Source organism: Oncorhynchus kisutch, linkage group LG17 (assembly GCF_002021735.2).
Source record: "Oncorhynchus kisutch isolate 150728-3 linkage group LG17, Okis_V2, whole genome shotgun sequence".
In the NCBI taxonomy this organism is placed as follows: Eukaryota; Metazoa; Chordata; class Actinopteri; order Salmoniformes; family Salmonidae; genus Oncorhynchus; species Oncorhynchus kisutch.
In genome coordinates this window covers 25,752,952-25,769,428 of record NC_034190.2, presented here as the reverse complement: position 1 = coordinate 25,769,428, position 16,477 = coordinate 25,752,952, and the positions used below count along the sequence as shown (strand labels likewise).

Here is a 16,477-nt window from a genome sequence, read left to right as displayed (position 1 = left end):
AGGAACAAGTGATCAAGTCAAACCCACAGCAACACTTCTAGTCTACCCCCAGTCCCAGCCCCCAGTCCCAGCCCCAGCCTCAACCCCTAGCCTCAGCCCCCAGCCTCCGCCGTCAGCCACCAGCCTCTGCCCCCAGCCTCCACCGTCAGCCCCCAACCTCAGCCCCAAACCTCAGCCTTAACTCCAGAGGTGGTCAGCGCTCACGCCACACACCCTCACCGGAGATGTTGGTGGTGATCTCAGTGAGGGCGGTCTGCCCGAAGCCCTTGGCGGTGCGAGCTCTAACAGACACCAGGTAGGTGGTGCCGGGGTGTAGACCAGAGAACATGTGGTATGTCTCGTTCCTCAGCTTGGAGACAGTACGGCGAGGGCCCGGTACGTTGATACCCGGGTCGGATGACTCGATGCCCTGGTAACTGACCTGGAAACCGTGAACAAAACACATACAAATATGATCACAATGCTGTGTTGTAAGACTGTTGTTGCTGTAACAGATTTAGGAACAGGGAACAAAACACAAGCCATAGAATCACAATGAGCAGTCCCTGCTTACAAACTGTGAACATAAATTAATCACAGCGAGATTTGATTCTGCTTCCTGAGATCATACAATAGGTGTTGTTGTTCGTGTTATTGTTGTTGGATGTTTTGCTGTGGGTTGTTTCAATGTTGGGAGTCAAGCAGCGATATATCTACAAATAAACAGAGGTTACTGTGCCTCTGACTGTGCCTGTGCCTGTGCCTGCCTGCCTTGCACCACCACCCACAGTGACTCCACCACGCAGTCCAAAATGAGATAATTTCTGAACTCAGAATGTCTCCTCTGTCACTACACAGACAACCCAATTATTTCTGCTGTTCGTCTTTTCTGCTTCACTCTCCCCTTCTCTTTCTCAGAGATCCTGTTTGCAGTGCCTCACTCACTTCTCCCTCTTCTATCATTCCTCTCACCTCTCTTATCTTTTTTTCTTTCCCTCTCTCCTCCCCCTCTCTCTTCTCCCTCTCTCTTCTCTATCCTCTCACCAGGCAGCTTTGACACATCCCAGTTTCTCATTCCCCTCTCTCCTGATTCAACCGTCTATTCTCACTCCTCCATACCGCCCCTCGTTCACTCTCTGCCAAAATTAATCTTCTCACTTCTCTTCATCTTCTCCTATAGCTTCTTTCCTTTTCCTTTCTCCATATCTTTAGTCTCTTTTCCATTTCACCTTTAATGTCTATTCCAACAGCTTCTTCCTTCCCTTTCCATCATTCTATCTATCAGGATTTCTCAATCTCACTATTTACATGTCTCTTTCTTTTCATCACACTCTCTTTCTGTCAGAGCAGACTCGTCAGGCCCAGACCTGTCTCTTTCTGGACACCTTTCATTCATTCAGCAAAGTCACCGCAGCCTGCCTGACTGCCGGATAGAAAGACAGACACATGCCAGACTGCCAGGCAGACCTATTGCATCGATGAAGAGTAGTTACATTTCTCCAACTAAACATGGTCAGAAAAGCTAAATATGACTGTGGCTTGATTGGTGTTAATAGCTAAAGTCTTTCTTTCTACTTAATGTACAGAAATCTCTGCATGCTCTAATAGTCTAATATGCTCTAAGTCAGTGGATGCTCCTCAGAGGAGGAAGGGGAGGACCATCCTCCTCAGTGAATTTCATACTATAGTAAATATAATCACATATCACCAAATAATTTATCAAAACACACTGTTTTGCAATGAAGGTCTACAGTAGCCTCAACAGCACTCTGTAGGGTAGCACTATTGTGTAGCCGGAGGACAGCTTCCTTCCGTCCTCCTCTTGGTACATTGACTTCAATACATGAGGCTCTTGGTTCTCACCCCCTTCCATTGACTTACACAGTAATTATGACAACTTCTGGAGAACATCCCCAAACCTATTAGAGCTCTTGCAGCATGAACTGACATGTTTTCCACCCAATCAAAGGATCAGATACTTAATCTAGTACTGAAAGCATAAGATACAGCTAGCTAGCACTGCAATGCATAAAATGTGGTGAGTACTTGACTCAAAGAAAGAGAAAGACAATAGTTGAACAGTTTTCAACAAATATTTGTTTTTAAATTAAGGAGAAGCAAGAGAGAGAGGGATTTCGTCATTTTAAAAAAACCATTCAGTTTCACAGCTAGAAAATGCAGCTGGCTAGTTTAGTTACTCAGAAAACTGGCTTAAACAGAGGGCTATTAGCTGGCTATGACTACCCAACACAACACTGGAACTCTTCCAATCTAAGGTAAGCTTTTAGTTTTATTAATTTAATGCCACCGGGGCCTGCCCGTGTAAGTGCAGTTATGTTACACTGTTACACTGTAACGTAACTGCATGATTGTAGCGGGTTTATTAACACATTAGATCTATTAGCTATGTTGACTAGGATGTTACTTTAGATAATATGGGGACAAAGTTGTAGGCTGTGTGTAGCGGTTATGGCATGGTTTAGCTTGGAAAGGTTTTTTCGCCTGGTCACATACAGCTGATGTTTTGTTAATTGAAGTCCACAAACGAAGGGAAAAGGTGAGAGGGAATGTAACGTGACTGCAATGAAAGTGAACTGTGTTTATGCATGAACAGGGGTGTATGCATTCCGCCGATTCTGTTGAAAATCGTGTCTTAAACGGAAGCGAACAAAATAGGGATAAAAATACCTGAATTTGTTGTTTGCAACTGTTGGACTAATGATTACACCCTAGATAAGCTAGATGCCAGCAAGAGTGTGCAAGGTGGTATTGAAAGTGTCACTGTCTGCCCATGTGTCACTGTCTGTCATCTCAAATATTTCTCTCCACCTGTGTGGACCTAAGTTGCAAACTTTCATTCATAGACTAGGTTGTAGCCTATGAATCATGATGGGTATAGGGAAAATTAGAGTATCATGTAGTAGCCTAAACCTCGCTGTTACATTGAACCTGGTAAATGGAATATGAATGACAGTCATCTAACATGCTCTAATAGAAATAAGGCCATGCTCAAGAAAAACAAATGGCACTTACCGCCACTGATACACATACATAAATAACTTGCCCCATGTGAAAGCATCTTTTAGGCAAATAAGTAATTATACTGCTTGTCTCTATATAATTGCTAGCCTCATTATCATAGGAGCATATACAGAGACCTGAACTGTGGAGAGAGAGAGAGAGAGAGATAGGGAGAGAGACAGGGAGAGAGACAGAGAGAAGCCTCCTCTCCCCATTCTCTTACTCTCTTTCTCTCTTCCTGTGCTCACTTTGTTACTTGAAGCGTCCTGACATCAAGGGGTCTCTTCTCGCCATTGTCTGCTGGCGCTACACACCACCCCGGCAGAGGAGCTGTGGGTGTATGCAGAGAAGAGTTCCCGGCAGGATATTTCTAGTACTTATCATTTGAGAGGAAGAGAGGATACATTCCCTATTAATGACTATGGCACATGTCTGTACTGCACGGGAAGGCAACTGGATTCGGTGGCGAGCCAATTTTTGTTGAAGCGGAGGGTTTAGGGGCCGGAACATAATTTGTACACTGCAAATTGAACACAACTAAGCCCAAAAAGAGATTGTATTTGAAAATAACAATCATTTTAAACATTGAGACACAATCATGTCTCTTTTTTTAAATTTGTGGGAGTAATTGATGAACAGATTTCCTAAATTAAACACATTGTTTGCTGAATACCTTGTGAATACTGTTGTTTGCTGAATACCCCCCCCCCCCCCACACAAAAAAAGAAACTCTTCTGTGTCAAGCTGAAGGAAATTAGAGATAGATAGAGATAAATCCCAATAAAATAAGCGCAAATGATTAATTGGGAAAAAAAAGAGAAAGACAGAGATTAAGATTGATCTCGAGAAAGATCTGTGATCGCAACAAGGTAGACAGACGGGAAAGTTGAGGGCATGTTCCATACCTCATACTGTGTGATGACCCCATTGGGCTCCACAGGCTCCTCCCACTTCAGAAAGATCATATCGTCTAATGGGGTGAAAGTTAGTGACTCTGGGACGATGCCACCAGGAACTGGAAAAGAAAACACAACATAAACATTCTGAGAGAACCCTCTGTTGATTGAATAGGGGTTCCTATAGGAAGGAAGTGACAAATTATATCCGGTTTCCAGCCCTAAAGACAGGCAAACTGATTTCAGGACCAGAAGATTTGATGAGTGTGTGTCTGGGTGCAAGAGTGCATGCGTGTTTACGTGTACATCTGTGTCTGATCGAAAGATGATGCTGCTACAAGTCATGCAAGTTTTCGTCAACTAACAGACTGTCTGACAGTCTCTCTGGCTCTGAGACTGTGTCTCAGGCGGATAGAGTCTAGAGCACTGCCTTGTGGCTGACAGTTAAACCCGCTGTATCCTCTCTCTCTCTCTCTCTCTCTCTCCACAACAGCCCTGAGAGGAGCAGAGGACAACAGCCGCAGTGTAATGGCAGGGCAAACAAGAAATCCAAATGAGTGAGACTTTGTCTGAGACAGGGATTCTTGTTTTGACATGGGGATTACAACCCGTCAATGGATCGAATAGGGGCCTGAATAATCAGGGCACTTGGTGTTATTTACAAAGCAGTGCATATGTTGAAGACACGGTTAAGTGACAGAGTTGGAAAAGTTCAAGCCCTAGAGATGACAAATGGCTTGTGGTTGTCTGGGACCCATGAATCTGTGCATGCGTATGTGTGTATTTGTGAGTGCGAAAAACGACACAGAGGTAATTGTATTAGGTCTCCCTGTAGTCTTTTTGATTTTTTCTCTTGCCCAAAGAGAGCTCTGGGAAGGTGAGAGAATTTCCTTTCTCTCTCTACTTGCTTACTTCAAGTGCAGCTGTTCAACTGACTATGAAATGCATTACATTATAAGAAGGAGCACATGGGAGGACCTTGCAATTTGAAGATTTCAAAATGCAACCAATTTCATACAATGTATTGTAATCTTACAGTACCTCTCTTATTTTATTTTACCGGGTAAGTTGACTGACAACACATTTTCATTTACAGCAACGACCTGGGGAATAGTTACAAGGGAGAGGAGATGAATGATCCAATTGGAAGCTGGGGATGATTAGGTGGCCATGAGGACCAGATTGGGAATTTAGCAGCCAGGACACCGGGGTTAACACCACTATTCTTACGATATGGGATCTTCAGTGGCCATAGAGAGTCAGGACACCCATTTAGCATACCATCCAACAGACAGCACCCTACACAGAGTAATGTCTGCCCTGAGGTATTGATATATATAGTTTTTTAGACCAGAGGAAAGTGTGCCTCCTACTGGCATCTAGTCTCCCATCCAGGGAGCAACTAGGACCAACCCTGCTTAGCTCCAGAGATAGGGATGCAGGGTGGTATGCTGCTGACTCTTGCATTGCCTCTCTCTCTCTTTCCCTCCTCTCTAATAGGTCAAAAACTGCTGTGAGCAATGTTTTATTGCATAGTACATTTGCTCTGACCTCCAACTTAAATCCATCTCGGTGAAATGTATATAATCCGCTGTTGTACACAGGAACTTGTTAATAGAAAGATAAGCAAAATCATCTCACCATTTCGCTGGTGGCCATGACTCTGACTGATACATTTTTCATCTGCTTCCATTTAAAAGGCTGATCTTTCATTTAGTTATGCTGATCCTGCAAGTCAATATTTGTGTTTTTGGGTCCAACACTCTCTGCGTTTCATATGAACTCCAATCCATGCTGGGTAATAGAGTCCACTCACTGTTTTTCTCAGTCTGGAAGGTGACCTCTGCTCTCTTTCTTGCCCTTGACTTCAACTTTGCAATGCATGTTGGGTAATAGAGTCCACTTACTGTCCTCCTCGGTCTGAAAGGTGACCTCTCTGCCTTCTTTCTTGCCTTCTGGATTTTCCAGCGCCAGCCGGACGTGGACGGAGCGGAACGGGGGCAGGTCCCTCAGGGTGAAGTGTGATTGGTTCCTCTCTACAGAGAGACACTCCCTCACTGTGGCATTGTTCCCTGCGCTGCCCCCTGCAGGTGTGGAGTAACGGTAGCAGAGAGAGACGGAGTAGGTGTGGCAGCGCGTCAGGTTGTAGCCCAGAGGTTCCCACTGTAAGACTAGTTGACGAGGCTGGATCTCTATGGCTGTGAGGCCTCGCAACGCACGCATGGGCTCTGATAGGGGGAGGGGAGAGGGAGAGAGGGGTGGAAGAGACACAGACAGACAGACAGACAGACAGACAGACAGACAGACAGACAGACAGACAGACAGACAGACAGACAGACAGACAGACAGACAGACAGACAGACAGACAGACAGACAGACAGACAGACAGACAGACAGACAGACAGACAGACAGACAGACAGACAGACAGACAGACAGACAGACAGACAGACAGACAGACAGACAGACATAGAACAACAGTGTGAGATGGAGTGATGAAGAAAAATAGAAAGATATGGAGAAAGAGAGACGGTTAGTTCCGATGTTTACATTCCAAACTCACCACAGGAAACTGTTTACATTTTTTTTAAACACCCTGGAGAGAGAGAGAAGAGAGGAGGAGGGAGCGATGTACAACAACAACACATTTTTTTTAAATATAATTTCACTCATACCTTCATTCTTACAGAGTACAGACTGCTCAGCTCCAGGACCAAAGACAATGCTCTATGAGCTGAGATGATGTGATATAGAACTAGCTAATTACTGATGGCATGTGTGAGACTGGGGTGACGAATCCTCGTGTCCCTGCCACGATAATGTCCAACAGGATCATATCATGCCTGCCAGACCGCAGCCACAGAGGCCACTAAGATAGGGTTGTGTCTGGCAACTTATTCCCTCTAATAGTGCACTACTTCCTCATGGGCCCTGGTCAGAAGTAGTGCACTATATGACATTTGGGATGCACCCTATGCAGACTAGAGCCCCATTAGGGAAGGTGCTATATTAAAGCATGGCTCATTATATTAATCAATCTACCACCCACTAAGGCTGCCCTCCCTGTCTCTGTCTGTCTGTCCAGCAGCACGCCACCCTGCAGCCCAAACCAACCCCACAGCAGCCAGACGTCCAGGCCCACAGACTCACGTTGATGAGACTAATCAAAGGGACAAGCCAGGGGCGGGAGAGAGAGGAGGGTGGACTGAGGGGCGGATGGGGTGGAGGGTTATGTCAAACTGGCTGTCAGCCCACTCTGGGCTCTGCTGGCTCCAGCTCATCTCCTCTCCTCCTCTTGTCTTAAACCATGGTGTCAGTGAGCTAAAAGAGAGGACACCTTCTCACCAGGGGTCAACTGTTGCTATGAACACAATCAGCCTGGCTGTCCTCCGACCTACAGGTCACATGCTTTTACAGACACAATCCCAGCCTCAGGAGAGAGAGAAAGGAGGGATGGGGGAGAGGTCTTTTAGTGCCAGTTGGACCAATCATTGAGTCACTGTCATGGGTTAAGAGAGGTTAAAGCCTCTGACGTTTATAGGCAGAAGCTGCGTAATACACGTCTATGCCTCAGAGGGGAGAGATGGAGGGTGGGAACGGTCTAGTCGCGTCATGTCAGAAGATAAATCAGCCCATGTTTTCAGTTTGCCCAATGTGCCTCCCCAATAGACCACAGAGTGATAATAGAAGTGGCCAGAGATTTAGCACTCTTCTTTGTTCTCCTGCAATGAGTGAGGTAAGCTGACGACATGTCACAGCATTGCTCAGGTTCAAAAGGTAAGTAAAAGAAAACACGTGTTTTGAATTTCTGGATACCCAACCAAAAATCATAATGCTATTCAAATAGTGAAATCATTTCCAACCCCCATCCCTATACTACATCAGTTAAAACTGGAGAGGGGTTCATGAAAAGCCTTCTCTCTGGGGACGTAGCTGCATAAAAAAAAGAATATAAAATAGCACCAGATGAATGTGTTTTATAGGCAAGGGCTACTTCTAGCCCAAAACCTTCTGAGCTGGACAGGAAGAGGGGATATGAGACAGATTGATCTACAGCATGAGTGTCAAACATACGGTCCGCGGGCCGGCTCCAGCCCACGCGGGGATCCAATCCAACCCACGCGGGGATCCAATCCAGCCCACGCGGGGATCCAATCCAGCCCACGCGGGGATCCAATCCGGCCCAGGCAGGGATCCAATCCAGCCCACAGATGGGGAAACAAACTAAATATACTTTAAAATGACTAAAACCAACAGTGTTGAAATGAAAATGGGCCTATATTCATATTTTCTCCACTGTCCTGCTCACTAAAAATCACTAGACAGTCAGGGAGTATTACAAATTCAATGGATAGAGGACAAATTTGGGCACATTTTTTGGCAAGGAAATATAACCAATATTCATTGCGTCATCCGGACCTTGTTGAAGTCCGAACACGGCCCCCGGGGCAAAATTAGTTAGACTTGACACCCCTGATCTAGAGTGTGTCGTGTCACAGGGGCCCTCTCTGCTCTCTCCCCTGAGATTGAGGCTCAGATCTGGGCATGGGGACCAGACAGGAGGTGGGCGGCTGGGGCCTCGTGACAGGAGGGATCAGAGACTATGATAGATGACACAACGTCATGTCGGTCTACTTGACACATCTACAGGGAGCTGTTTCATAAAGATGAGCGCTGAGCGCTGGGGAGGGTAAGTACAGATAAGTGTGTGTGTGTGGTGTGTGTATGTGAGGGGGAGTGTAGTGGCTGTGAGAAGGTTGCAGAATCTTCACTCTACTATATAATTAAATCAACACACATCATTTAAGTGTACCTATCCATGCATACACACCGGCTTCTAAAGAGGTACCTACGTATATATCAGCCACTGAGCACTATAATCCACACACACATCCTCTCAACCGGTGGACAGCACACCATTAGAGTATATGTTTGAATTTTGTTGCCCTGGTGTTATGGAGCATGTTATTATATGTGATCTCTCAGTGCCGTTCCTGAAGCGATAAACAAAGTTGAAGGAATGGAATAGATAAGAGTAGACTAGAGTAGAACAGAATAGAACAGAAGCTAGGTTTGGGTTTAGACCCATTCAGTCCCCCTAGCTCACCTGCACACTTGGTCCTGCTGACCAGGGGAGGTCCAGGCGCCCCTGTGCCTCCCTCCCCTGGTCGGGTCAGTAAAACACTGATACGGTACTCTGTGTCCGGCTCCAGATGCCACACCTTACAATAGAACAGAGTAGGAAAGTGTTTATTCAACGTTAACATTTATTTTTACTGTAACGGCAAAGTAATTCAGGGTTCTTTAATAACTGTTTTTAAGAGCCTGTAAAGAATGCTGAATGGCAAATTAACTTCTACGCGTACACACACGAGCAGACACACACAAACCTTATACGTGAGCGAGCCCACACCGTGTGTCTCCGACCATGGTGATTGGCTGGCCCGGTACTCGATCTCACGGCGGATAACAGGGCCATCCCCCACGATGGAGTTGGTGTTGAGTTGAATGATCAGGTAGGTGGGGCCAGCCCGGAGCAGCTGAGGGGGAGCGATGGGGGTGGGGGGCACTGCCAGGGTGAAGGAAGGGGGAGAGGCCAGAGTACAGTGTTATACAGAGGACTTTTGAATGACTAAGTGAGTGCATGCAGGGGCATAGTGGAGGTTAAAACAAAAGGCTTTTTACACGATATTGACATATACAGTCCTGAACGACATGAACAGTTGTTTATTTATCTGTTAATTTACCAGGTAAGTTGACTGAGAACATGTTCTCATTTACAGCAACAACCTGGAGAGGAGGGGGATGAATGAGCCAATTGTAAACTGGGGATTATTAGGTGACCGTGATGGTTTGACGGACAGATTGGGAATTTAGCCAGGACACCAGGCTACTCTTACAATAAGTGCCATGATTAATGACCTCAGAGAGTCAGGACACCCGTTTAACGTCCCATCTGAAACATGGCACCCTACACAGGGCAGTGTCCCCAATCACCTGGGGCATTGGGATATTGTTTTAGACCAGAGGAAAGAGTGCCTCCTACTGGCCCTCCAACACCACTTCCAGCAGCATCTGGTCTCCCATCCAGGAAATGACCAGGACCAACCCTGCTTAGCTTCAGAAGCAAGCCAGCAGTGGTATGCAGGGTGGTATGCTGCTGGTTAACAAAATAACAGACAATGGTTTAGTAGCACTGTCTACCGTCTGTCAACTCCTCCTTTCTATCCTCAACAATATAAAAACAAATCTATGTGATCCGGCTAATTATAAAAACATCATCAATCGTTGTCAAATCAACAGAGATATCCAGCGTTCCATAGTTGTATGCCAAAAAAATACATTTTCACAAAGCATTTCCACAGAAGAAGCAACAACTCTCTTCTCTCGCAAAGAAAAAACAAGGCATGTTTCATGCTTTTCTTGTTTAGAATTTCCCTAGATTTTTTTTCTGCTCGGCTAGAGCGTTGACTCACACAATCTTTTAAGATTGTGATTTCTGAGAGGCACTTGAAGGGAAGGGAATGTTCAATTTTCACCATAATGAATGTGAATTATTTGCGTGAGTGATTGCGTGTGCAATTCTGCATGTCCTTTCAACGTTGGACATAGAGACACACACATTACAACAACATGTCCTGTGAAAAACACTGTTTACACAGAGTACACAACATACAAAAAATACTTATTTTCCACCATCACTTGCAAATTCATTCATTAAAAATCCTACAATGTGATTTTCTGGATTTGTTTTTCTCATTTTGTCTGTCATAGTTTAAGTGTACCTATGATGAAAATTACAGGCCTCTCTCATCTTTTTAAGTGGGAGAACTTGCACAATTGGTGTCTGACTAAATACTTTTTTGCCCCACTGTATGTACATAGGTGAAAGAATGTTTCCACGTGTTTCCACAATAGAACGTAGAACAGAGAAGATTTTGCTAGTTCAGAACACATTTCCTATGTGTGTGTGCATTTTAACATGTGTTTATGTGTGTGTGTGTGTCCGTGTGATTGACTAAGTGAGCCAGCGCTTGTGTGCATGTCGAACATAAGGAGAAGCTGTTGGAAGTCGTTGGGTGGGGACGGAGGTAGGACATATGGAGGAGGGCATTAAGATATCCCAGAATGGTAGCTAGGTGTCATGGTCGGTTAGTGGTGTCTTAGGCGAGGTGGTGTGTGGTGCAGTGTGCTACAGGACAAACGTGCCTTGTGTGTGTGTGTCTGTGTGTAAACAAAGACACATTATACGACATAACATCGTCAATTGCTAGACATGTTTCCACTGTGTACCGGACACATATTTACGATACTATGCTGTACACACTGCATAAACATGACTATACGGACTGGCCGTACTATACCTCTGACAATGAGCTCGGCGAAGTTGGACACGGCAGCTCCGCGTGCGGACTCTGTGATGCAGCGATACAGGTCCTGCTCCCCTCTCTCAGCCTCCACTTGGAAGGTGGCCATGAGACGCTTGTGGCTCAGACGCTGGATAGAGGACGCCGCCACAACCACACCGTTACGACGCTGCAGAGAAAGAGAGAGAGAGAGAAAGAGAGGGAGGAGAAGGGAGGGGAGGCAGGGAGAGAGTCACGCTAACTGACCCATACACAGGTGATCATCTTTACCTGTGTAGACACCACCTCTGTCACTGCCCATAAAAACACCCAAAACACAGTCACATAGAGAGAGAGTGAGAGAGAGTCAGGTTACCCTAACTAACCTTCACAGACAGTTATGTTTATTATAATGTACAGTACCAGTCAAATGTTTGGACACACATACTCATTCAAGGGTTTTTCTTTATTTTTACTACTATCTACATAGTGAAGACATCTACAATATCATCTTTTACACGATAACATCTATATTTTAGTTTCTTCAATGTAGCCACCTGTAACGATCGTTGTCCTCCTCGGATGAGGAGTATGAAGGATCGGACCAATGCGCTGCGTGGTAAGTGTTCATGTTATTTATTTGAACAGAAACACTAAACAAAATAACAAAGAGAGTGAAACGAAAATGAAACAGTTCTGTATGGTGAAACACAGACACAGAAAACAACTACCCACAACCCATAGTGGGAAAACAGGCTGCCTAAGTATGGTTCTCAATCAGAGACAACGATCAACAGCTGCCTCTGATTGGGAACCATACCAGGCCAAAAACAGAAATACAAAACATAGAATACAAAACATAGAATGTCCACCCCAACTCATGCCTTGACCAAACTAAAACAGAGACATAAAAAGGAACTAAGGTCAGGATGTGACACCACCCTTTGCTTTTATGACAGCTTTGCACACTCTAGGTATTCTCTCAACCAGCTTCATGAGGAATGCATTTCCAACAGTCTTGAAGGAGTTCTCACATATGCTGAGCACTTGTTGAAAGGTTTTCCTTCACTCCGTGGTCCAACTCATCCCAAACCATCTCAATTGAGTTGATGTCAGGTGAATCTGGAGTTCAGGTCATCTGATGCAGCACTCCATCACTCTGCTTCTTGGTCAAATAGCCCTTACACAGCCTGGAGGTGTGTTAGGTCATTGTCCTGTTGAAAAACAAACGATAGTCCAACTAAGCGCAAACTAAGCGCAAACCAGATGGGATGGCGTATCGCTGCAGAATGCTGTGGTAGCCATGCTAGTTAAGTGTGCCTTGAATTCTAAATAAATCACTGACAGTGTCACCAGTAAAGCACCATCACACCTCCTACTCCATGCTTCATGTGGGAACCACACATGCGGAGATCATCTGTTTACCTACTCTGCGTCTCACAAAGACACGGCAATTCAAAACAAAAATCTCAAATTTGGATTCATTAGACCAAAGGACAGATTTCCATCGGTCTAATGTTCATTGCTTGTGTTTCTTGGACCAAGCAAGTATCTTCTTCTTATTGGTGTCCTTTAGTAGTGGTTTCTTTTGCAGTAACATGAAGACCTGACTCACGCAGTCTGAACAGTTGATGTTGAGATGTGTCTGTTACTTGAACTCGGTGAAGCATTTATTTGGGCTGCAATCTGAGGTGCAGTTAACTCTAATGAACTTATCCTCTGCAGCAGAGGTAACTCTGGGTCTTCCTTTCCTGTGGCAGTCCTCATGAGAGCCAGTTTCATATATCCTATGTGTGTGTGCATTTTAACATGTGTGTTTATGTGTGTGTGTGTGTGTGTGTGTGTGTCGTGTGATTGACTAAGTGTGCCAGTGCTTGTGTGCGTGTCTCATCATGAGGAAAACTGTTAGAAGTGATTGGGTGGGGAAGGAGGTAGAGAGTGTGTGTTTGTGTTTGTGTGTGTGTGTGGACTGACATTCGTGTCTTAAAGTAATGTCAGATCTTAAAGTAATGATTGACTGTTGTTTCTCTATGCTTATTTGAGCTGTTCTTGCCATAATATGGACCTGGACTTTTACCAAATAGGGCTATATTCTGTATACCACACCTACCTTGTCAAAACAAAACACAACTGATTGGCTCAAACACATTAAGAAGGAAAGATATTTCACAAATTAACGTTTAACAAGGCACACCTGTTAAATGCATTCCAGGTGACTACCTCATGAAGCTGGTTGAGAGAACGCCAAGATTGTGCAAAACTGTCATTAAGGTAAAAGGTGGCTATTTGAAGAATCTCAAATATGAAATATATTTTGATTTGTTTAACACTTTTTTGGTTACTACATGATTCCATATGTGTTATTTCATAGTTTTGATGTCTTCACAATTATTCTACGACGTAAAAAAATAGTACAAATAAAGAAAATCCCTGGAATGAGTAGGTGTGTCCTAACTTTGAACTGTTACTGTATGTGTGGCCATGAGATATAGCTCTCCATAATGGGATTGTGAGTGGGAAGGAAGGATAGAGACAGGGAGACGATGAGGGACAGATGAGGGTACCATGGGAGGTGGAGATAATAAATACATGATATATGTCATAGCTAACATCTTGGCATGGGGAGGTTGCATGCCGGGCTCCTGACAGAGCTGTCACACACATCCATACACGCACACACGCAGACAACCCGTACTAATATGCTCGAGGCAGAAGAGTGCTCGGATCAACGAGGGGAACAGGAAATGACAACGCGTTGCCTGTCACACACATACACACACACAAAGCGTGAAGTTTTTCCAGGTGCAGGAGGCTATATGCTGCTCCGCTCTCAGAATAATGTATCCAGGATGTTATATCAACTAGCCCATTTGTCTTCATGCTTTTCACCAGACAGTGTCTGGGGAGAGCGGACATTTGCTCAAAAGTATGAAACTGCTAATGGGAGTAATATAGCATAAATGTATAGATTATTGCCTCAGTGACAATGTTAGTGGTTGTGAAAAGTATAATTGGGTTTTTCACTTCCATAAGCCAATGTTGGATCACATTTTAATTAGTGTAGGTGTGTGTGTGTGGGGGGGGGGGGGGATTCTTCAGCTATCAGCCACAGCCCCATCACATCTCAATGTACATTCATTCAGTCATAACAAACAGACAATCCTACAGATTGTCATACAAATGGAAACATCCAGTATGAAACCTGTTTGTCTTCCATCTCTCCCCCTCTCTTCCCCTAAGCCCCATATCACACCATAACGAGTTTCTGTGGTAAATAATTCATTCATTCAGGATTTCCAACTGAACACAAACAAATGTTGACGTTGTCTAAAGATCTAAACAGAATCAGAAACAGAACAAGCAAAACTCTCTGATAGAAAGACAAAAAAAAGGCAATACAGAGGAATTGAATAAGAATTCTTATGCAAACAATTTGTTTGGACTATTTAAACACACACATGAGTGAGGAGAAAACACTCAGTAGGTCTAGAGAGATTCCCCTCACAGCAGAGGAGATCAAACAGAAAGTAGCAATTACTGTTAATGAGAATAAGAGAGAAAAACGCGCATGCGCGCACACACACACAATTACAGAGTTGAGGGGAGAAAAACAGAGAAACGTGGAGTTAAGATTGGAACAGTACACAGCTAATACATGAACAGAAGACAGTAACGGGTTGAGGAAATATATTGTTCCTCCCTGCTGTTACCAATCTGTTCTAACCTTCATGAGTAGAGAGTCAGAGCAAACGTTGGAATCTGGTTTCAACTGGGAGACTATAGCTCAGTTCACCATATGTGTACTGTGTAAAACGTGTTCAATCCAATATGGGTGTTAATACCGTCATGCATCCTTGTAGAAGAGATGCACTTCAACCAGTGCGGCACTTCAACCAGGGCGGCCCATCCATTAGGGCGTTAGGGGCTTGTATTGGATTGTATGGATTGCATTGCCAGCTACTACATTGCTTGCTATTGGGGAAGACAGCAGCATTGAAACTGCAGGATTTCATCAGATGATTTTCACAGAACAAAGTAAATGGACCACCCTGGGGTGCTGAATTGCACAGGTCTTCTGGGTCTTCTCCATCAGGTACTAAACAGATAGCGCTAAAGAGCAAATTGCGATGAACTTGTAAATAAATATTCATGACCCATCACCGGTCGTAGGACATAGCGGTACACCAGATAAAACCTTCTCATGGATCTGGTGCTCTGGCTTGTTGCCTTTTCCCTATGCCTGTGTCACCAACGCACTTATGAGCGCTGCTCGTTCTAAAATAAATACTTTTTGTAATTTAAACAGTGGCAACTTGTGCAGCAGTGGTGATTAATATGTGTATCTGACACCACCCCAAACAGTGTGTGTGTGTGTGGGCCTGGTTGTGCATGTGAGACTGTATGTGTTTGTCTGTGTCTGCGTCTGCGTCTGCATCAGAAAACAACAGAAAGGATTAAACTGGTAGGTTGTTGAACTCTTGAAAGAGGAGAGGCTTTGGATACAAAATACTTCAATACAGAAGAAAGAAAGAGAGGAGGAGAGGAGACGGAAAGAAAATGGAGGAATGCGTCGTCTTCCCTCCTGCCGTCCTTCTTTCCTCATCGATCTTTTCAAAGGCACTTAGCTTCAACGATGCAGAGAGAGAGTGGAGGCTTTCAGACCCAGGTTCCAGTTAACTAATATTAGCTCAAATTCATGCAGCAGAAATGTAAACCATTTTGAGAGATTACGTCATGAAGGAATATGAGTAACTATCAACTAGCAAACCAAAAGGCCACACAAACAGTAGTCTGTATGCAGGGACCCAGCCCACTGTGTTTGATGATGTCATACTAATGGGTCTATCTTTAATTCACTGAAGTATATATCAGACCTCATAGAAAGAACAGCACACTTCTACGCATTTATAAATCTAGAATCCTTAATGGTGAAACTGCCAAGTCTGTTTGCAATATTCCAACAACAAAGTAACAGTAAACAACATTGTGCGCATGATAGAGCATCAGCATATGGAACTTTTTTTTTTTAACCACACTACGCAACACTCCCCTCTCTGCTTCGTCAACAAAACTATAACAATACTATAACAATTCCATATTTAAGCCCGAAGGAAAGCATCGGTCAATCTATATTCTCTTTTCCGTCAGTCTGTACTCTCTTCTCCATCAATCTGTAATCTCTCCTCTATCAGTCTGTCTGTACTCTCTTCTCCATCAGTCTGTACTCTCTTCTCCAT

General features: G+C 44.4%; 1 protein-coding gene across 8 annotated transcripts in view; it reads right to left on the bottom strand.

Annotated features, from left to right (window-relative positions):
* The window catches only part of LOC109907395 (receptor-type tyrosine-protein phosphatase U), a 270,543-nt gene that overhangs the window by 70,664 nt on the left and 183,402 nt on the right, over nucleotides 1-16,477 (bottom strand). For all 8 annotated transcript variants that reach the window (XM_031793448.1, XM_031793451.1, XM_031793454.1 and 5 more), the window contains exons 6-11: nucleotides 11,259-11,430; nucleotides 9,285-9,463; nucleotides 9,002-9,116; nucleotides 5,804-6,124; nucleotides 3,906-4,015; nucleotides 220-421 (exon numbers count right to left, since the gene is read on the bottom strand). In XM_031793448.1, the coding sequence (XP_031649308.1) occupies nucleotides 220-421; nucleotides 3,906-4,015; nucleotides 5,804-6,124; nucleotides 9,002-9,116; nucleotides 9,285-9,463; nucleotides 11,259-11,430 (1,099 nt within the window). The remainder of the gene's footprint in view (nucleotides 1-219; nucleotides 422-3,905; nucleotides 4,016-5,803; nucleotides 6,125-9,001; nucleotides 9,117-9,284; nucleotides 9,464-11,258; nucleotides 11,431-16,477) is intronic.